This window comes from Anabrus simplex, chromosome 4 (genome assembly GCF_040414725.1).
Source record: "Anabrus simplex isolate iqAnaSimp1 chromosome 4, ASM4041472v1, whole genome shotgun sequence".
In the NCBI taxonomy this organism is placed as follows: domain Eukaryota; kingdom Metazoa; phylum Arthropoda; class Insecta; order Orthoptera; family Tettigoniidae; genus Anabrus; species Anabrus simplex.
In genome coordinates this window covers 401,268,161-401,291,499 of record NC_090268.1, presented here as the reverse complement: position 1 = coordinate 401,291,499, position 23,339 = coordinate 401,268,161, and the positions used below count along the sequence as shown (strand labels likewise).

Below are 23,339 nucleotides of genomic sequence, written 5' to 3'. Positions count from 1 at the left end.
TCTGCCTTCCATGATAATTAACAAACACAAAAACAATTAAGCAATATAATATTGCTGTATTGAGGTAATTCTCAAAAGACTGTATGCTAGATGCCGGGCAAAAAAGTGCTCATGAGCATGCGCAAAGCCAACTACAGCTATGAAAATCGCCTCCTTGGTGATCTGTAAAATTTAGCTTGGCATAGCTTAGGTTAGCATAGCTTAGCATAGCAGTGTTTGTGTGCCATTCCATGTAACTTCATTGGAGTAATTTTTTTCTTTGGGTTGTGTAGCATAGCGTAGCTTAGCTTAGCTTTCTGTGTGTGTGATGGCCTTTACAGGTGACTGCTATTTGGAATTCTTACACGAAGCTCTAACACCGTCCCTTGGTTTCTTGTATCCAAATTTTGAAGATCCAGACATTCCATGTGCTTAAATGAGATGTCAACAAGAAGGTGATCCTCTTCATTATACAGTCTGTGTTCGAGAATATCTGGAAGATGTTTATTCAGATAGGTGGATCAGAAGAAGAATATTTATAGAATGGCCTCCAGGATCACCTGATCTCTCACAATTGATTATTTTTTATGGGGATACTTTAAATGTCGAGTCTTTGTTAAGAGACCTGCTAATACACAAGAGCTGAAAATGAGGATTAGGAAAGATGCAGATTTACACCACCTGAAATAAATGTAAATGTTTTAAAGGAATTCGCACTCCGACTTAGGCATTGCCAGATTTTAAAAGAGGGCCATATTGAACATCTTGTTAAATAATTTGAAATTAATTTGTTGTTGTAGTAATGTAAATTGTGGAGAATGCTAATAAAGTATTTGAACACATTAAATAACTTGAAATTCATTTATTGTAGTAACTCTGTAAGTTGTGGAGAAAGCTAATAAAAGAAGTAAAGAAGTAGCACCAAACCTTTTCTTCTTCTTCTTCTTCTTCTTCTTTTATGACCACATAGGATCACTTTAGTCAGTCCGTCGTTCAGGTCTCTTTGAAGGGATTGTTCGGGCTTTGCGGTCCTCCCAGTACTTCTTCAGACGCTCCGATCTTCGTGCCCTTTCCTCAGTTGAAAATGTGCGTGTTGTTGGTTTGTTTTGTGTAAGGGTAAAGCGGAGGTTTGTATTCTTGAGTTTTGTATTCAATTTTATCTTATTTTTGGTGTCTTCTGTTGTAAGGCCTATTTCCTTCAGATCCTCTCTTACTTCTCTGATCCATTTACATCCTGTTGTGGTATTTTTTGAGACGAGATTGTGTTGTACTAGTTGTTTCAGAAGTCTCGAGTCCTGCATCCTCATGATATGTCCAAAGAATCCCAGTCTCCTCTTACGCATAGTATCTGTAATGGGTTCTAGCTCTTTGTACACGACTTTGTTAGGTATTAACCGCCACTGTCCATCTTCCTGATATTTTTTGTTGATACAGGTTCTTCCAATCCTCCTTTCAATTTTCTGAAGTCTGTCAGTCTTTGATTGTTTATTCAGGTAAAAGAGTGTTTCTGCTGCATATGTAGCTTCCGGTTTTATAACTGTGTTGTAGTGTTTTATTTTTGTATTTATTGATAGACATTTCTTTTTGTAGATATCCCATGTTAATTTTTGTGCTTTAGCTAATCTATTTGTTCTTACTTGGATTGAGATTTTTTCATTTAAGTTATGTGTTATTACTTCTCCAAGATATTTAAACTGAGTTACTATTTTGATTTTATTACCATTTATGGTGACTTCTTTTAGCTGTGTTGGTTTTTGGGGCATAATTTCTGTTTTTTCAAATGATATTTTGAGGCCAATTTTATTTGCAATGTTTTGAAGTTCTGATATCTGGGTTTTTGCTTCTTTTATGTCCACTGCTAGTAATGCTAAATCGTCAGCAAAACCCAGGCAATTTGTTTTGATTTTTCGGCCAATCTTTATTTTGGGGGGACATTTTCTAAACCATTCCCTCATTACCATTTCTAGAGCACAGTTAAATAATAGTGGTGAGAGCCCATCTCCCTGCCGTAGTCCAGTTTTAATTTCAAATGTCTCTGATGTTTCCCCCCCTAAACTTCACTTTTGACTTGGTATTGGTGAGAGTCAATTTTATCATGTTTATTAATTTGGGGTGTAGTCCAAGGTGCCTTAAAATTTTAAACAGAGATTCTCTATGGATGCAATCATAAGCTTTCTTGAAATCTACAAATGTTATCACCATATCTCTGTTTCTTCTCCTGTTATAGTCCATTATCAACTTAAGACTCATGATCTGATCAGGACAGCTCCTCCAGGGTCTGAAACCTCCTTGATATTCTCCTAGTTCTTTCTCAAGTTGTAAACTTATCCTATTAAGGATGATTATTGAAAATATTTTGTATGTTATGTCTAGGAGAGAGATTCCCCTGTAGTTATTAGGGTCGGTTTTGTCCCCTTTTTTGTGCAGAGGATGAATGAGGGCTGTTGTCCAGTGTTCTGGTAGTTCTTCTTTAATCCAGATAGAGACAAGTTGTTGATGGAGGGCAACTTTTGCTGAGGTTCCTGCATATTTCCAGATTTCCGCAAAGGTCTGATCTTCTCCTGGCGCTTTGTAGTTTTTTTAATTTATTCAGAGCTTGGTAGACTTCCTTTATTGTGGGGGGATTGATGTTTTCTGGTGATGTTTTTATCGGGGTGTTGGTGTCCAAATGAAGGAGTTCTGTAGGTTCGTCACAATTTAAAAGCTTGTTGAAATGTTTAGCCAGAATTTCTGCATTGTCTTTATTGTTATGGGCCAGCTTACCATCTTCATCCTTCATCAGTAGGGTCGGGGGTTCATATTTTTGGAGCTGCTTTCTGAAGGTTTTGTAGTAGTCCCTTGATTTAGTTTTACTGAACTGTTCTTCAATTAACTGCAGGGTGTCCTTATGATGTTGTCTTTTTATTCTTCTTAAGACTTGGGTAGTTTCTTTTCTCTGTTTTACTAGCTTTTGATAGGATATTTCTGTCTTTTGGGACTGATGTAATAGCCATGCCTGATGTCTTTTCTCCACTGTTTCATCACATTCACTGTTCCACCATTGGTGTTTTTTACGTGGTTTAATTGGAGCTAGGTCTTCTGCAATTTGTTTAAGGTTGTGTACTAAGTCTTCAAGTTTGTCTGTGATTTTTATTTTTTCAGTTGCTTTCTGGTAATTTTTGTTGTTGATTAGCTGGGTAGGATCTATTTTTCTTTTAGTTTTAAGGGCTTGCTTTTGTTGTCTCCTCTGGGGAGTGAGTTTAATTTTAATTTTAACTACGTAGTGATCTGAACCTGTGTCTATTCCTCGGAGGACTTTGACGTTATAGATCTCTTTGTGGTGGTATTTGTCCATGCAGACGTGGTCCAGTTGCCATTCTCCTTTAGTGTAGTCAGGGTGTTTCCATGTTTTGAGTTTTTGAGGTTTCCTCTTAAAACATGTAGATTTTGAGATTAAATTATGGTTTCTACACAGGTCAACTAGTCTCTCTCCATTTTTATTTGTTTTCTTGTGTGCTGGCCATTTTCCGATGATGTCACGGTATTTTCTTTCTCTGCCTAGTTGAGCGTTGAAGTCGCCTATTAATAATTTTATATGGTGTTTGGGGATGTTATCTATGGTCTGGTCCAATAGGTCCCAAAATTCTCCTGTTTCCTCCTGGTCTTTTGAGGAGTTGTTTTTATCATTAGTGGGAGCATGGGCATTTATTATAGTATAGATTTTATTAGATGCCTTTAAGGTGAGCGTTGAGAGTCGTGGAGACTGTGATCTGAATTCTTGAACTGAGTTTATTATTTTAAGGCTGACCAAAAATCCTGTTCCAAATTGTGGGACATTCTTCATCACTCTCTTCCCGGGTATACCTTTATAAAGTCTGTACCCTTGAGATTCCAAGGCATCCTGGTCAGTGTTTCTAATTTCCTGTAATCCCATGATAAGAATTTTGTGTTGGTCCATTATGTCGGTGATCACTTTTAGTTTACCGGTTTGCATGAGTGAGTTTATGTTGTGTGTAGAGAAGTATGTTATCTGCTTTGGTTTGATTCTTGATTTTGTCTCATTCGTGTATGTAGTACTGGGGTATTTCCGTGCCTCCGACTTCACGGTATCTTTCAGGTATCTTTTATATGAAATAGATGAAATTCTCCTTGCAAATAAAGAAAATAGTAAGTACCTTTCAAAAAAATAATAAAAAATGAATAGGTTGCCATTTAAGAATTTTGTCAATGATGTTAAGTCCTGTACAATAATGACTGAATATTCTGTTTCCTTTTTGTAAAATATTTCTCTTAAATTGTTAAATTTGATATGTCTGAGCATTTGTTTACAAATGAGTTAATTTTAGTTTAATTGGTGTTTTGTATTAGGTGCATTACTTATGATAACCCTCTAACCCTGTTATGAGGTGCTTCGGCACTACTGGAGCTTTCAGATAGACCACCAGTAAGCTACTGGTTTGGAAATGAACCTTGCTTTCATGCCAACCTTAGAGGGTTTGATTCCAGCCATGTTCAGTGGAATTTGAAGGGCTGTAAATGTGACTACTGTGTGCTGTTGGCTTCTTGCATATTAAAGAACTCCTGTGGGATTAAACCTGTTAAGATTAATGGAAATTAGAACAGATTTTAAACATTTATTATTATTAGTTATAAATAAGCCATTTAGGACCATATAAAGTACTTAGATCCATTTGGTTGCCTTTCTTTGTGCCTATATTTCTAAAAGCATGAAAATAAAAGACTCCCTAGGCCTCACAAACAATACCATCGGGGTCATGAAAGAACGATAAATGACCAAGAAAGATGAAAGCATGGAGACAGCACAAGTGGACGCAATGCCAGTTTCAGCTAGGGAGCCCTTGGTCACCAATACATTCTCCCAAGATCAGAGACCCTGGGGAAGTTATTACAAATAGACAGATGCTGCAGCCAGTTAACCCAACATAAGAACATGCTCTGATTATCACAATCTTCTACGGGCATCAAACCCAATACAAATACAGAACCTAAGAATACCTACAGGCGTCAAACCCAAAATACATTAAGTTGTAGAAGGTATCTCCATACATCGTGATTCCTTCCAAACGTTTTGGAGTTAGTTCTCAATTCTCATAAAGTGAAACTATATGACAGGAATAGTTTGGTGCACATAACAAATGTAATATGAATTTAATTTTCATAAGTATGGTGTGCTCATTCAATATGGTCGAGTGAGTGTTGCTTTCAAGAAAGTCTCCACACACATTGCCTGATATTCATTGATGCAGGTTATCAGGGCCCTTAAAACTGATATGCCTACTCAGATGTACCAGTACCTTGTTTTACTATCACCAAATTTATTACCTACTATGTACCCACAGTTATTTACAAGTACACTCGAGGCTAACTCAGTTTTGTCAGGTTTGTTCTTTATATAGGCCCACAGAAGTTACTCATTTCCACATCCAGATCATTCTGGGTGCATTCTTCATTGTTAATCAGCTTCAAGCTTCTTCTATGAGCTTCCTTATCACGGGCCTCAACAGTTCACTGGCACTATTGGTTTGCTTGCTTTTGGCCCTCCCACATTGTTGCTGCTCAATCTGTATTGTTGCCTGTTGCCCCCTTCCCCTGCAATCTCCCTTCACCTTCATTGTTGCAATACATTCAGTTCTTTATCTTTTACGAAAACTTGGAAATGTATTGTCACACTTCAAGAATTGCTTACCACACTCTGGGATTTTTTATAGGCTTATACTGATGGACAAATATGTTTAGAAACACTTCTAGGTAAGCTACTTATGATGGAATAGACTTCTGGTTACTAGTTGTTTATTCTACTCTGGTATTTGTTGTAGGTCTGCACTGATGGACAAGACTGTTCAGACAACACTTCTAGGCAAGCTACCTTATGGTGGAATAGACACCTGGTTATTAATTATTTCAACTGTAGCAGGGGTACTCATCCTGCTGCTTATCATTTCATGTTTGATAAAGGTAAGATCTGCATGTTTTACTACAAGGTAAAATATTGACATATACCCTTATCCTGCTGCTGTCAGATCAAAGTAGATATGTTTCCTCTCGACACCCCTCCATTGTACTTTTTCAAGGTCCCATTTACTTACACTGTTCTTAACCAGGTCCATCCATTATAATCTGCCTCTCCCATGACATCTTTTTCCTTTAATTTGTAACTCCATTCTTTGTTTTGATTTATCCATCCTTCCAATTGGACACGGGTAATTCTGAAAGGAAGTTTAGTGTATTTATATGTTTGGAACTAACGTACGTAGGGGGAATTTATACTGTCTGCTGTTCGAGAACATATATCTGTGTCATACACCATGTCATGTGATTGCAAGAGTTCATACCATGCATGTGCAGAAGTAAGCTGAAGGATGTGGTAAATGTGGAGTGCATGTTGATACCTTAAAGTGCTGGCACCATGGTAGCTGACAGGTAAGTATTACAGACATGGGAGGAAGAGGAGATTAGGGCAGTTGTTTGCTATGAATGGCCACATGGCATGAGTGGCACAGAACCTATACATGGCTTCTTGGGATGTATGGTCCAGAAAAGATGTCAGAGCAAATCGTTCGGTGATAGTGTCAGCACTTCTGTGATGAATCAGAGAATGTGGCAGATGAGCAGCAGTCTTGATGTCCAGCAACTGACCTCAACTACAGAGGTAAACGTTGAACATGTAGATACCATGATTCACACCAATTGGCAGGTCAACGTGAGTGACCTTGCCTCATTGAAGATCAAACGCTCCTAGGCTCACTGCATCATTAGGGACATCTTTTAGTACCATAATGTGACAGCACAGTGAGTATCTACGTAGATAGTTGATGATTCAAAGAATGAGCATCGGTCTGCGACATCTTTGTTACGAAGAGGAAGGAAATTAGTTTCTGTTCTGCAATGTGACAAGGTTCCACCTTTTCAATACAAAATACAATGTTGTTGGATGGTATTTACAACATTATTTTATTACAGAACATGTTTCGGTGTTTCATTTTTACACTATCATCAGCTGTATAGTGAGTGAAAAAAACTTGGCGATATAAACAATAAACAACAACATATTGCTGAACTTGACTCCTTAAAATCTAACTTATCCTAGGTTTGAAAACACTAATTTACAGCAAGAAAAATCTTGTGATGTCATAAATATAAAAAATCTCATCTGGGTGATGAGTTGTCTTCAAATTCCGTAATGGCTATTATTCTGTACACTTGTAATGTTGGATTCAAATACGATCTTAAAATTGAGGAGTTAAAGTTGAATACAGTCCTTTAATGTTAAAATGTTCATTTCCTATATACATTGATGGCCATTTTGTAGATAAAAACTCGTGTACAATAAAATTAGGCTTATAGGATTATATAGAGCCTATACAGGAGAAGAAGCATGGGGAGATATCCATGAGAGGCTTCAGTTGGAAAATAATTATATCGACAGGACTGACCACAAATATAAAATTAGAAGGAATTTTAGCAGAAGCGATTGGGGTAAATTTTCATTCATTGGGAAGGGTGTGAAGGAGTGGAACAGTTACCAGGGGTAGTGTTTGATCCTTTTCCAAAATCTGTACAGATATTCAAGAAGAAAATTAACAGCAACAGAGAAAATAAATGAAGTGTTAGAGGGCATTCGACCAGTGCAGGTTATTGTAAATTCAAAAAATGTGTGTGAATAAATTAATTCCTTCCCCTGGTCTAAGGAGTTTGGACAGCCAAAGTAGGGAACTGCCTGTAGGGGTGAAGTACAGTGGGGACTTCGAGGGCCCTGGGACCGCTACGGTAGCTGTGAAGGGCCTTCAGGAACTCTGAAAAGTGGTGGCAAAAGGGGCTCTGGTTAAGACGCAGCAGGTCGTTATGCTACTTAGAATCCAGAACGGGTAAAAAAAAAAAAAAAAGTAAATAAATAAATGCAATGTAAATATTAATCTTATACCAGTTGTATAGTATCATTTGAAGTAATTCCACATACTGTATAATAGTTGACTACATTTGTAAGTAGTACAGGAGATATTATAAGCAGAATTTTGTAAACAATATAAATTTATTAAGGATGAGCTGTGTGTTTAATAGAAAACATTGTTAGCGTAAATTGTATAATATTGTATTATTGGAAAATTTTCTTCTCTTGTTAATTTAATATTTAGTGCTTGACAATAATTTTAGTGTACCATTTGCCACCGAGGTAGACACCTCATTTGCAAATAAAGAGATTTGATTTGATTTGAAACGTAGTTTCTTTGCTGTATATATAATGGTTGGAACTGTGATTTGATTTGCCCTAAAGTTGTTAGGCGGGCATGGCCTCTTGGTTCAATGCAACCCTATAATGATGAAAGCCTAATGTTAATAGAAAAGCGAGAAAAACTGATAAAGAAACTGATTGAATCAAACTGTTGATGAGGTCGACTCACCTCTATGGCTGTGTAATTCTCGTGACGACTGCAGTACTACGAGTGTGTCTGCTCGTATCGTGTGCTATGTGATGAAGCACTAAGGAGGGCGAAGTAGAGGTCATACTGGGGATGTTTCTAGAATGTTGATGATTTAGGAGAGGGTCCGGGGGGCATTGTGGACGAAGACAGTAATACGAAAAATTGTGACGTAGAGTTCGAAAGACGTTCGAATTTTCTGGAATTCTTAGCTTGTTAAGTAATAGAATCAAGCAATCATGTAATGCTTTGGGTTTTTCCCAGTACCGCCCCTACTTCCCCCTCCTTAGCGCTTCATCACATAGCAAACGATATGAGCAGACACACTCGTAGTGCTGCAGTCGTCACGCGAATTACACAGCCGTAGAGGTGAGTCGACCTCATCAACAGTTTGATTCAATCAGTTTCTTTATCAGTATTCTCGCTTTTCTATTAACATTAGGCTTTCATCATTACAGGGTTGCATTGAACTGAGAGGCCATGTCCATATAACAACTTTAGGGCAAATCAAATCACAGTTCCAACCATTATATATACAGCAAAGGAACTACCTTTCCACAAATTAACAAGCTAAGAAGATGGCACAGTTTAACAATTTTATTGTACACAACGAGTTTTTATCTACAAAATGGCCATCAATGTATATAGGAAATGAACATTTTTACCATTAAAAGACTGTATTCAACTTTAACTTCTCAATTTTAAGATCGTATTTGAATCCGACATTATGAGTGTACAGAATTATAGCCATTACAGAACTTGAAGACAACTCATCACCCAGATGAGATTTTTTATATTTATGACATCACAAGATTTTTCTTGCTGTAAATTAGAGTTTTCAAACCTAGCATAAGTTAGATTTTAAGGAGTCAAGTTCATCAATATGTTGTTCTTTATTGTTTATATCACCAAGTTTTTTTCACTCACTATACAGCTGATGATGGTGTCAAAATGAAACACCGAAACATGTTCTGTAATAAAATAATGTTGTAAATACCATCCAACAACATTGTATTTTGTATTGAAAAGGTGGAACCTGCTAGATTTTAATTCAATTGTGATCTCAGTTCAATACGGATAAGAAATATGAAGTTCCTTAGGTTTAATTGTGACAAGGGTTAAAGTTGTGCCTCCATAGAGAGGAAACATCCAAGCTCCCTGTTCTTATTGCTGTTACATCAGCAACAGTGACATGGAACATACTTTTCCACTTTAGTCCAGGAACAGGACATGAAGTTTTATGACAGCGAGTTTTCCAACCGACCGACCGACCTACCTACCTACCTACCTTTAGCTGCATTTAGGGCTGCTGCCCAGATGGCAGATTCGTTATCAGTTGTTTACCTAGCCTTTTCTTAAATACTTTTAAAGAATATGGAAATTTATTGGACATCTCTCTTTGTATACTTTTTCCAATCCTTAATTCCTCTTCCAGTAAATGATTACAGCATTTACCTCAATTTGTCCCCTGGAATCCCAGGTTTATTTTCATATTATGATATTTCCTACTTTTAAAAATTCCATTCAAGTGTATCTGTCTACTAATGTCAAAATAGGAAGAGGAAGGTGGAACAGGGTTGTGAAAGGGAGAGAAGAGAGGAAGAAGTAGGTTCTGCAACCATCAAGGAAGTTGACGGAGATCAGGAGTGGATGAGATCTAATGAATGTGGAAGAAATGGAAGCGGATAGTTTGTTATCCAGGAATTAAAATTAGGCCTACTTCAGTTTTCCAATGGTTATGCATTGTATGAAATCTTTTAATCTTTAATTCAAACTTTTTGTCTGATCATATTCATGTTGATATTGAGTCTTGTTCTTATTTGACCTGATAGTCATGACTTCTATAATGCCTTCTCCAAATGCTGCCTCTGTATACTGTTGAATATTTCTTTCATTTAATTTTCAGTGTGGTTTCTTTAAAAGACGGAAACAAGAGGATCTGAAGGAATGTGAAAAGCGGCAATTTCCAGTAAGTATTTTCATCACTACTAAACTAAGGAATTCTGGTATTTTATGTGTAATCCAAGTACTCTTCTTGCTTCCATAAACGTAAGAGGACTGTAGAAAGGAAGGACACGTATGTACAAAATAAAGATCGTTGTTAACTATTTTACTAATTGAACTTCTGCATTCTACAACCAGGCACTCAGATGGTAGTGTGCTGACCTTCTAAGCTCAAGTTTTAAGGTTCGACCCCGGCTCAGTCTAGTGAAATTTGAAGGTGCTCAAGTATGTTAACTTCACATCAGTAGATTTACTGCCACATAAAGAACTGTTGTGGGGCATAATTCTGACAGTTCAGCATCTTCAAATACCATAACAGTAGTTTGTGAAATGTAATCACGGGACATATTTATCGCATAGCAGCTTTCACAGGTGGTGGTGGTGATTATTGTTTTAAGAGGAAGTACAACCATCCTCTATATAACACTAATCAGGGAGGAAAAATGGAAGGGATCCAACATTTCAAAAAAGGAAGGTAGCGGCCAAAGTAAGACAAGGGCCACGAAGGGCGTGAAAATGAAAGACTCCCTAAGCCTCGAATGCTCTAATACCGTGGGGTCAGAAAAGAACAAGATTTGACCGAGGGAGGTTAGATAGGGTAGATGAAAGTAAGGAGCCTGGCATAAGTGGAAGCAATGCCAGGACTCAGCTGAGGGCCATGTGGTCACCAACCCACTCCCCCAAGTTAAGAGCCCCTGAGGCCCCTTTTAGTTGCCTCTCATGACAGACAGGGGATACCATGGGTGTTATTCTACTTGCCCCCACCAACAGGGGAATTTTAAGAGAAAGTACAACTGGGCAACCATCCTCTATATAACACTAATCAGAGAGAAAATTGAAAGGGATTCAACACTTCAAAAATTGAAGGTATTGGCCAAAGAAAGACAAGGGCCACGAAGAGTGTAAAAATGAAAGACACCCTAGGCCTCAAATGCTCTAAAACCATCGAGTCAGAAAAGAATAAGAGTTGACCATGGGAGGTCAGATAGGATAGATGAAAGAGGCGAGCTGCCCAGCTCACTTGTTGGTAAAACTTAACTGGTGTTTTCTACAGATCACCAACTATCTCCTGATACTACACTACCAAGATATCGGAATCGGTCTTCTTCCAGTTTTGTTCCATCCAGATTATGTTATTACTAATGTTTGTCAACTGACTGGCAACATGACTGTTTTGGTCTGTCTTATATATTGGTTGTGGACCACCAAAGGCTACAGAGTATACCCTAACAGAAAATAATTTTCTATGTTAGACCCAGCAAGCCAGCAAGGAATACAAGTAATAAATCACTTTCAACAAGTAAATGAGCCTTGGATACCACACTTCTGACCTTCATTTATCAAACCAAAATCTTCCTTATTTCAATACACAGCCAAGTAAGCTCTGATTTCATTTATGTACAGTTTTAAGCCACATTTCAGTTACCACTTGCATATTTGTGAATAAAATTGAAAGAAATATGGAAATCACTGTTCATGATTCAATTAAATTCCTGGGACTTCAGAAAAAGCTCTAATCATCCATTTCTGTTTTAACCCTCTTAATGTTAGGCCATTTCCTGAAATTTGGTAATATGAAGGTCAATCAAATATAAACGGGATTTTTGTTCCTGAACATCAACAGTTGGTAGAACTGGCCCTGTGCTTCTGCTATGCTTAGGTGGGACCGTTAGGAGTGGCAAGAGCATGCTGTTAGATATTTCCTGCCGTTTCATCAGCAATGCTCACCATGTCGAAGCAACAGTTGCACACCCTCCACTGCGCAACGCACAATTATAAAATTTCTTGCTCATGAAAGAGTTACAGCAGCGAAAATTTGTGAGAGATTGACTGCACAGTTCAGTGATCAAACATTGTCAAGGATGCGTGTGTGTAAGGAGTGGCGGAGGAAAGGGGAGGCAGCACCAGTGAAAGCCAAGACTCGACTGTCAGCTGGCAAGGTTTATGCAACCGTTTTTTTTTTTTTTTTTTTTTTTTTTTTTTTTTCCTATCGGCGAGCCATTTTGCTGATTGATATTTTGCATGAGCGATGCGCAATCTATGGCTGTTTATTACTGCACGCTGTTAAACAAGGCAAGGGTTGCATATCACCACAAAAGACGAGACCAGTCAATTCGATAATGCGCGGTCCCTTACTGCAGCTCTGTCTCCAAGCTACAGGAAATGATCCCTGCTCGTAATAATGGTATTGGCTTTATGTCCCACATACTACTTTTATGGTTTTTGGAGATGCCAAGGTGCCAGAATTTTGTCCCACAGGAGTTCTTTTACATGCCAGTAAATCTACCGACACGAGGCTGATGTATTTGAGCACCTTCAAATACCATCGGACTGAGCCAGGATAGAACCTGTCAAGTTGGGGTCAGAAGGCGAGCACCTCAACCATCTGAGCCACTCATCCTGGCTGTACTGAAATTTTCCCTAAAAGTTCCAAGCCATTTTCAATGGTAATCTAGTATTTAAGTAAATTACTCGCAAAAAAAAAAGTCTTGGGGGTATATGCATTATTCATGCATATATGGTATGGTTCATCGGCTAGAGGGCTGAATATTATGATAGTCACGACGCCTCAGTCATGAGGCAAAATGAAGACGAAGAAGAAGAAGAATATTACAAACAATACCTCATGCCTTAATAGCAAATACTCATAAAAGAAAAAAATACATCCAAATTATTTTTAAACTGGCAACAATTTGACAATGTTGATATAAAAATATAATTTCAAGTTTCATTGCAGAAATAAATGTGCATAGATCCAAGAACACAGGTAAAATCCACCCTCAGTATTTAACATAATGAGATTAATGGAAGTTTTTTAACTTAATTGCAACTTCCACAAAATATCATTTTAAAAATATCTACTCTCACCACTTCCTTTTCTGAATATCATGTTCTCCTGTCTGTCATAGCAGGTAATAAACATTATTACACATCCTTCTTTGAGCATAATATGCTAATTACGAAGGTCGATCAAATATAAACGGGATTTTTGTTCCTGAATATCAACTGTTGGTAGGACTGGCCCCGCGCTTCTGCTATGCTTAGGTGGGACCGTTAGGAGTGGGAAGAGTGTGCTGTTAGATATTTCCCGTCGTTTCATCAGTAACACTCATGATGTCAGAGCAACAAGTGCACCTCTCCACTGCGCAACATATAATTATAAAATTTCTTGCTCGTAAAGGAGTTACAGTAGCGGAAATTTGCCAAAGATTGACTGCACAGTTCGGTGATCAAACATTGTCAAGGACGCATCTGTTTGCCTGGCATAAAAAAGTTCAAGAACATGTGGAAAATCAGCAACATGATCGCCATCCTCGGACCAGCTTTACAGACAAAAACATTTGTGCGGTTAAAGACATTATTGACAACGATCGACAGGTGACAGTATCAGAAATGACAGAACAAGTTGGAATCACTTATGGGAGCTGTCAAGTAATAATCACAAATGACTTACAGTTCCGTAAAGCGAGTTCCAGTTGGGTCCCTCGCCTTTTAACCGTAATCAGAAGTTGAGACGTTTGGAGGTCTGTCAGAGGCTTGCAGCAAGGTTTGTTCATCCTCCTTACAGCCCGGACGTATGGCCGTGCAATTTTCATTTGTTCGTACTGTTTAAAGAAGCTCTAGGAGGGCAACGATTTGCAGATGATGAGAGTGTGGAAGACTTTGTGCACAACTGGCTGGTGACACAACCCTGTTCTTTTCATGATGAGGGCATCAAAAAGCTGCCCATACGCTGGGAAAAATGCATTTCCAGAGCAGGAAACTATGTGGAAAAATAAATTGTAATTGCCTTGTGTTTTTCAATAAATGAACTTAAATAAAAAATAAAATCCTCTTTGTATTTGATCCCCCCTTGTAATAAAAATCTGCAACAGTGAGTACATTTCAACAATATACACCCTTAAATTCCATTCTATAGGCAAAAGAAAAATTTGTCACTGCCACCAGACCATCTCATTCATCTACATTTTGTAGTCATGTTCTATATTACAATTATTAATTGAAACTGCAAGACATCAGTGTGTAAAATGATATAGACCACAGCTTTAAGTGTATTTACACTGCTGATTAGAGAAATAATCACTGGTACCAGACGATTTTGCCTACATTCTGGACCAGCAATGGACATAGTAATAAAAACATAAATTGGTGGATATCTCCATTATTCGAGCTCGTGTGGTAAAATACATCAGATACAAATGATTGGAAATTAGATTACCAAGCATTGGCTATGGGGTTTGGGTCACATATCTGCGAGCTTCCATACAGAAGATGGTGGGTTCAAACACCACTGCTGGCAGCTCTGAAGGTAGTTTTCTGTAGTAGCCCATTGTCACACCAGGGAAATGTGGGGATGTGCCTTAATTTAGATCATGGTTGCTTCCTTCCCACTCCTAGTCCTTTCTTATCCCATCATCGCCATAAGACCTTTATGTGCTGATGTGACGTAAACAAATAACATAGCAAATTAGATTTTCTGTAAATGTTTTGTTTACCATTTTAGAAAGAAGTAATATTTCCATAGTTACTTGGAAGTTCATGCCTCACTCGACTGCCTACATTTAACATCCATACGATCACATTATCTATTGTATCCACATCCATTATTGTTGTGAAGGTACTCTTTGTCTTTGGGCAACCTGCAGGTGTTGCAGGAAGATTGTATAATAATAATAACATACAAAACATTTGTAAAAAACATCATTATCATCATCTGGAGCAGTTTCCAACCACTCTCAAAGTTATTAAAAACTATTTAAAATAGTATGTACCAAGCTCGATAGCTGCAGTCACTGAAGTGCGGCCAGTTTCCAGTATTCAGGAGATAGTGGGTTTGAATCCCACTGTCGGCAGCCCTGAAGATGGTTTTCCATGGTTTCCCATTTTCACACCAGGCAAATGTTGGGGCTGTACCTTTCATAAGGCCACGGCCACTTCCTTCCCACTTCTAGCCCTTTCCTGCCCCATCGTTGCCATAAGACCTATCTGTGTCAGAGCGACGTAAAGCAACTTGCAAAAAAAAAAAAAAGAAAAAAAAAAAAAAAGAAACGTAGTACCGGGATGTGATTGGACTTCACTGATGAAGGGAACTATGTTCCTGAAACATGTATAAATAAATAATTTTCAGTTATAAAATGTGTATTGACAAGGTGGACCAAACACATACAATTTAAAATAGTTTTTTAATGGCTGTAGACAAGTCAGTACAGGATCAAATCAAATATCTGTTTTGGTTATGTTTATCAGCAATAAGCCTCTCCATCATTTTCTGTCCATCCACCACTTCCCTTCTCTCACTGTCATCCAGTTCCCTCCTTTTGCCTTGATGCTCTTCTTTATAACTTTAGCCATCTTTCCCTGAGTCTTCTTCTAGGTCTCCTTCTCTTCATCTCCATTTCTAACATCTTTCTTGGTAACCTCTCTTCTCCCATTCTCTAAACATGCCCATACCACTGGAGCCTTGATTTTTCTATCTTTTCCTATACGGGTACATCATTTACCATTTCCTGAACTCTCTCATTTCTTACTCTGTCCATTCTTGTTAAACCTACTTGACACCTTTGAAACTTCATTTCAACTGATTGTATTCTAGTTTTATCCCTCTCCTTCATCACCCACATTTCTGATCCATATGTCAAAATTGGCACAAAATAAATCTTATAGATAATTCCTTTACATCTTTGTGGTACAATCCTGTTCCATATCAATCCTCCCACACTCTTAAAGAATCCATTTACACACCTTCCTCTTTCATTGATTTCCATTCTGTTTCCTCTATTTTCTTCAACTACACATCCCAGATATTTAAAACTTTCAGCTCTTTTCAACTGCTTGCCTTCTTATGTCATGCCATTATATGCTCGGTTTTTGTTTCGTATCGTTACCAGCACTTCACTCTCACTGTTTCCCTATATTAGTAGATGATCTGCAAACAACACTACTTTTATTCTTCTCTCTCCAACAGTCTGTGCTACCTTCTGTATTATATCATCCATCACCACTATAAATAGTAGAGGTGAGAGGACACTTCCTTGCTTTACACCATTTGTTAAATTAAACCATCCAGCTCTTTTGGTTCTTTCATTTCCATCATACATATTTTTCACCCTTGTCATTATCTTCTCATTTACTGCTTTTACTCTCATAGCTTCCCAGATCTTGTTTGTACAGACACTGGCATATGTCTTTTCTATGTCCATGAAGGCCATCACCAAATTTTCCCCATACTCATAGTGCCGTTCTTGTAGCTGTCTCACTGTAAATACGAGGTCAATAGGTGACCTTCCTTGTCTAAAGCCATACTGTTCTTCTCTGAATTATTTTTCCACTGAATTTCTTGTGTTAATTATCAGTGTTCTTTCATTTTATCCTGGATGTTTTCATAACCCTCCTTTCCAGCTGAAATATACATTACTGTACAGTTGTGGCTAAGATTTGAACTCCTAACGTGATAATGCACCCTAGGAGCATAACCACTTCCAGCTGGAGATCCGGATATCCCCCCCACCACTACAATATGCAAGTGAAAATGTATGAGAGATTGATGGATGGTGCCAGCAGCAGCAGGTAGGGGTAAGCAGGAGGTGTGTTTGTGGTGAAATCAGACTGATGAAGAAAAATCTGCATTCACAGCCTTCGTAATCAAACATAGTATGATGACAAATATAATTTTATTTGTCTGATAATAACAACACTTTGCATACAGGCACACATGTATTCACTTTTTTCAGCAAAACAAAGAACAATGTGATCTGAGATGGGATGTGGTATACTTCATTTATGTTTGGACTGTACAGTGTGTTGTATGTTTGAAATGAAGGGTCACAATACATTCAACCGCACAAAATTATACGTACCATAAAAAATTCTTTGCATACATAGAAGGAACTAAACAGTCATATACTTTAGCAGCTTGCCTTGTGTAATCAAGGATATTGTGATCAGTTACAGATTGCAGAAATTTGTCCTTGAGTCAGATTGAGTCCTTTGAAGTCTTGAAACCTCTTAGAAAATAGACTGACTGGCAAGGCAGCTGTGCTGCAGTCGGACAATCAGACTGCTTATGTTTCCCTCCTCTCCCCTCTATATCAAGTCACTTGGTGGGCAGTAGAATCACAACTGGAGTACTGTTTGACTATTGTCGCGGCCACCAAATTAGGCGGGTGAGGAAAACTGCGCTGTTGTCAGATATGGGAACGGCGAAGCGAAAGAAGGTCGAGAGTCGCTTACCTCCGAGCACGGATTGGCAACGCTGATCGTGCAGTGCTGTCTAGTTGAAGCCCATCCGCTCCAGGCCACCTTTCCCGAGTCATTCCCTGTCATGCAGCTGTTGAGCTCGCATTGTAAGTGCAGTTAAAATGGATAGTGAATGTGAATTGATTTGGGCTCAAGTCAAGAGAGAAGTGGTAGAGAGGACCAAGACATTCAAAATAAAGGACGTAGAAAAATTCATGTCAGAAGCCATCGACCGTGTGACTGCTGCAGATTGGGAAAAGTGCTTCAGTCGTGCAGAAAATCTTCAAACAGATGATTGGGCCAAGGAAATAATAAGGGACAAAAGAACGGAGCCGTTCATCATCAGTGTAAATGACGACTCGACAGATAGTGAGATGTGTGATGACAGTGACTAAGAAATCTTAGACTGCCTTGAAGCTAGAAACCGATTCTTAATTCATTGTAAATTAATGTTAACCTATTCTTTAAAGTAGTTCTTTTTCCATATTACTGAGTACAATATACATTATCCAAATATTTAAAGTTATAATTTAATGATATGGATTAATATGTAATCGGAAAGTATTTACGGCGTCCTGCAGCCTGTGCTGGCACGCACGCACCTCGAACTGCCTCAGCCAGCGACATTTACATGATCGCTTTCCAGGCCAATTTCCAAGAAAACTACAAAACTCACGGAAATATGTTTCAGATAAAAAACATAAGTCAGGCAGTTTTTTTACATTTTTCCCGCAGACAAAATTTTATTGGCTGAAGAAATAAAAACTTGGCTGCTTACTGAAATTTTCAATACATGATTCTACGGATTTAAATTTACTTGTTCAAGATTTTATTTTTAATAGTTATTTGAAGTGGTTTATATGGAAAATAGTTATACCACTGAAATCAGCAGTCTTTTCTGAAGCTTGTAGTATAATTTGTTTTGAAACATTATATGAAGTAACATCAGGAGCTTGAAAGTGAACAACTTGCCTCGCACTCCGAAATGATGTGTTCAGTTAGACATTTCTTCGCCAGTTGCTACATAACCTTGGCAACAGCGTAATTCCTCTGACCCGGCTAATTTGGAGGCCGCGACAATAGACCTGCTGTATAGTTTTATTTATTCTATTTACTTTTGCCTTGAGAAGTTCATTATTAAGATTTATGTTATTTTCTTCTCTTACAGACTGAAAACGTTTTTGTATTCGATAGCATTGGAAAGGTGAAAAACAAACTCTGAGAATGTAATCTTCAAAAATCAGAAGACTGGACTGCCGAGATGAAGACTGATGTCTGCTGTTGTGATGCCAGCATTCAATTGAAGGTCTGAGAGGAAAAGAAGATACTGAAAGTAGTTCTGTATCTATGAAAAGGAAGCTTGGTTTTAAGGAGGGTACATATTACCTAAACATACTGTATGTTGCAATTAAGTAGAGGAATAATCTTGATTGCAATATACAGTATATATAATTGATTTAGAATAACAGGAAAGCTTAACAAAGACTGTACTGTAATTTATTCATCACCTCTCACAAGTTTCTCACTGGCACAACCAGTTTGTTACAATGTTTGTTGTCCAATAATATACTCTGTTAATTATATATTTATTTCAGTTGAGTGGTAGATGAAACTGGCATGATCTCATGAAAAACTAATTGTAGATATTACTGTGATATTGTTAAGTTATAGGAAAGCCCACCAGCCCCACAGTCTAGGGGTAGCAAGCCTACCTCCTATCCAGAGGCCCTGATTCAAATCTTCAATTCCCAACCAGGTCAGGGATTTTCAATCTTTGGGCTGGTTTGAAATCCACTCAGCCTACATGAGAACATTTGAAGAAATATCTAACAGCGTGATGACCCATCAGATATGTAGCACCGCAGAATTTTTTTTTTTTTAACCCATGCAATTATGAATTTCTGAATTGGCAGAGAATGATAGTTGGGTAGCTTTATCTCTGGCTTTTCATTAAGAATCTCAGCTAATGCAAGAGGACTTTTGAACTGGAAATTCAAATTCCTGTGACTTTAATTTCATTTGAAATTGGAGGTCCTGTGGCTATAATCATGACATTGACAGTCGTGTAGAACTGGTGGCATGCTTGCTTAATTCCCAAAGTAATCTTCAGAGTACCAGGATTTCAGAGAGCCTGAAAAATTTGTATTAGAATGCTGGAAATTTTATGTTGTAAAATTCAAGGACTCTACCATTACAAAAAGGAAAGAAGAAACTGAAACTTATACTGTTTTGATAAAAAAAAATGGTCTTTTAACTCCCACTTCCTATGATTGTCCAACTACTTTCTCTCATACCAAGGCTGAAGATATTTCAAGAATATCACTCATTAAATGGATGCTGTCTATCTCCCATACTATTCAACGTTTACCTGGAAAATGATATTGAGAAATGCCTGGATGGAAAAAGAAGAGTACATATTGGTGGCAGGAGACTAGAGAGTATTTAATTTGCAGATGACATGTTGCTGTTAGCAGCAAATGAAAGGGTTCTAAATGGAATGTTAGAAAACCTGAATGCAACCTGTGAGCAATATGGTATGAACATTAATAAGAACAAGACAAAGACTATGGTGATAAGTGCAAGAGGGAACAAAGCAAACATCACAATAAACCAGAAGGATATTGAACAAGTGTCAGCTTTCAAATATCTAGGAAGCATAATAACAGATGATATGAGAAGCAGTAGGGAGATAAGAACTCGCATTGCCATCACTAAAGAAGCCTTCAACAGAAAGAAGAGACTCGTATGTGGATACTTGGACTTGAAGTTACGGTAGAGGCTGGCAAAATGCTTTGTTTGGAGTGTGACATTATATAAAGCAGAATTCTGGATGCTAAGGAAGGTAGATGAAAAGAGACTAGAAACATTTAAGATGTGGTTATGGAGAAGGATGGAAAGAATATCCTGGGTGTAAAGTGTTGGGAACGACCAGGTATTGGAGAGAGTTGGAAAGTTATTACAAACCATCAATACAAGGAAGAGGAAATTGCTTAGGCACTGGCTACGAAGAGAGTGTTTACTGATGGAAGCTCTAGAAGGATCGGTAAATGGAAGGAGAAGGAAAGGATGGAGAAGGTACCAGATGGTGGACAGTGTCAAAATAGCAGGAAATTACAAAGAAACTAAGAGGATGGCTGCAGACAGGCCTGCATAGGGAGCGGCTATGTGAAGATCTGCATAAGGGCAGAACACGTTATATATATATATTACTAAGCGTAGGTACAGTAGACTCATTATAACTCTGTCACTGAGCGACCTCAGCCTTTCTAAGAGTTTAGAGGGTCGCATCCTTGCTATTCCAATTCGAATTATATTTCTTGTGCAGAAGTATATTATGGTCGATCTTGCATTTAGCTCAAGAGAGTAAGCTTAATGTTTTGCTGTCATTCTGTGGATTTGAGAAACATTTATGTTGAGGCTAGTAGAATATCATCCTGTCTTCACTATTTTCCAAGAACCAGTGATGTTAGACAGAGGCAGTGTATAATCGACTGCTGCTGCTGCTGCTAGCAATGTATAATAAAGATGTTGACATTGAAGGTCGAGTTTTGTGCGCACGGTGGGGGAGTGAAGGGAAGCAGTGTGATTACTGTGGTAGTTGCCAGAGGTGTTCATTACTGTTAAGTCGTGAATGCAAGACAACCCTTGATTTTTTTACATGAAATTCTGAGAAAAAAAATATAATTTTTGATTTAGAGAAACGTGGTATATAAATTAAACCTTACGCCTTAACCAAACTCTTCACACTCTGGGACATTTAGTCATCTGTCATACTTTGAGACCATGACCAGATTATACATTCCCTCAACAAAGAACTTAGCCACTTGTTGCTTTATCTTTTCCTCATATATCCAATCCTCAAATTATGAAATTGAAAACATGTGGAAATTTGACAGGACCCATTCCGGATGAATACAACAAATCCTTTGTCTTCCTCATTGTATACATGTGAACACTTTTATGGAGAAGAGCAAATTCATTTTGGAGCATGCCTTGGTGGTAAATATTGTTTTAAGGAGAAGTGCAATTGGACAACCATCCTCTCCTAACACTAATCAGAGGAAAGAATGGAAGAGTTCTGACCCTTTGAAGAATGAGAGTATCGACAAAACACAAGATGGAAAAGCTAGGCCCTCCACACTCCTCAGAGAGAGTCCCTGGGAAGTTTTCCCTTAGTTACCTCTTACGAGACCCAAGAGACACCATTGATGTATTTTACCATCCCCAAACACTGGGGGGTTTGTTAAGTACTGGTATGGTCCCAGAAGCAGATGCTTTGATTTTATATTAATTTAGTGAATGAGAATGATGTCACTTAAGTGATAACTGTTTCCTTTTGGAGGTTTTGTGTAAAACGCAAGTTTCAACCCTTGTGATGAATTCATTGCCGTAATGTTGATAATGCTCTGAGAAAGCCAATTCATTCAGATTTGTGCATCGGTGGTACCCATCTTCAACACAGTTTACGACACTGAAAATGTTCAGGGGCAATTTTATACACAATTCTACAAGATCTTCTGGTCATTGTGCATAACTTTGCTTATTACACTGCTCTGCACCTGAAAGAAAAAAAAGGAAAAAAGAGAATTCTGATATAGTTGTACAAGATTTTTTGGACATTGTGCATGACTTGCTTATTACACTGCTCTGCAGAATCTTGATACTTTTGTTTTGAAATAATTTTAGACTGCTGAGAGGGAATATGTTACCCGTTTTTTACCATCATGTAACATTTTTCTGGAGATAAGGGGTTTTTTTTTTTTTTTTAAACAGAACTTTTCATTATACTTCAAATGTTGCAGTTCGTATTGCTTACAAATTGATTACAAACTGTCAGTAATTTAAAAGAAACACTTCACTAATGAACTTCACTTCTGTGTACAGAAACAAAACAACGTCTTACTGTAAATTCCTGAAAAATGTTGAATGTTTGTTAGTGGAAAATGTGACGTAAAAGAAATTAATGGATTGCAGTTTTGAATTGTATGGGAAAAAATCCATTTAGGATTAGACATAGAAATACATGCAAATACCATCTTACTGTATGTGACGTGACATGACTCGATAGAAAAAGGTGTTGTATTTTTTAATTCTGTGTCAAAATATGCAGAGCAGTGTTATAAAGCGCAAATTCTCTCAATGATGTGATCAACCCATCATCTCAGTTCATTCTTGAGAACAAAGGGATGACCTGATCTGTCTTTGTCATGAAAATTTGGTCTCCCATTTTTTTAACTTTATGTACGACTTTGTAACATTGGCCTTATTCATAACACCTTCTTCATAGATTGTTACAATCCTCTGATAAATGTTAATTGGTATAACATTTTCAGTATTCAGAAAACTAATAACTGATCGATCTTCACATCTGCAGAATTATCAATATGTTGATTCATTTTCAAAGATCACAACACTTAACATTTCAACACATTATGAATAACAGCTGCACTAGGCAAATGTGCACATCATACCAAACACAGTTGATGAAAGACAGGCTGCAGCATCACAAATGTGCAATAGTTCTTTGTTTTATGAATTCCAAATTTATACACTATACTGTATGTTGAACTGAGGAATGTGATAGCTATTTTTATATGAATTGTTAAGAAATATGACTGAAGCCAAACAATAAGAATGTACATCATAATTACATGAAATGAAATAACTTTTTAATATTTTGACTTTAAAAGTACCTTCAATTTA

At 37.7% G+C, this 23,339-nt stretch overlaps 1 protein-coding gene across 1 annotated transcript in view; it reads left to right on the top strand.

The window, feature by feature from the left end:
* LOC136872295 (integrin alpha-PS3) overlaps window positions 1-22,282 on the top strand; it is a 94,033-nt gene extending 71,751 nt beyond the window's left edge. The window contains exons 12-14 of the mRNA XM_067146115.2: window positions 5,796-5,934; window positions 10,303-10,365; window positions 18,805-22,282. Of these exons, the coding sequence (XP_067002216.2) occupies window positions 5,796-5,934; window positions 10,303-10,365; window positions 18,805-18,858 (256 nt within the window). The 3' untranslated portion in view covers window positions 18,859-22,282. The remainder of the gene's footprint in view (window positions 1-5,795; window positions 5,935-10,302; window positions 10,366-18,804) is intronic.
* The last annotated feature ends 1,057 nt before the right edge of the window (window positions 22,283-23,339 follow it).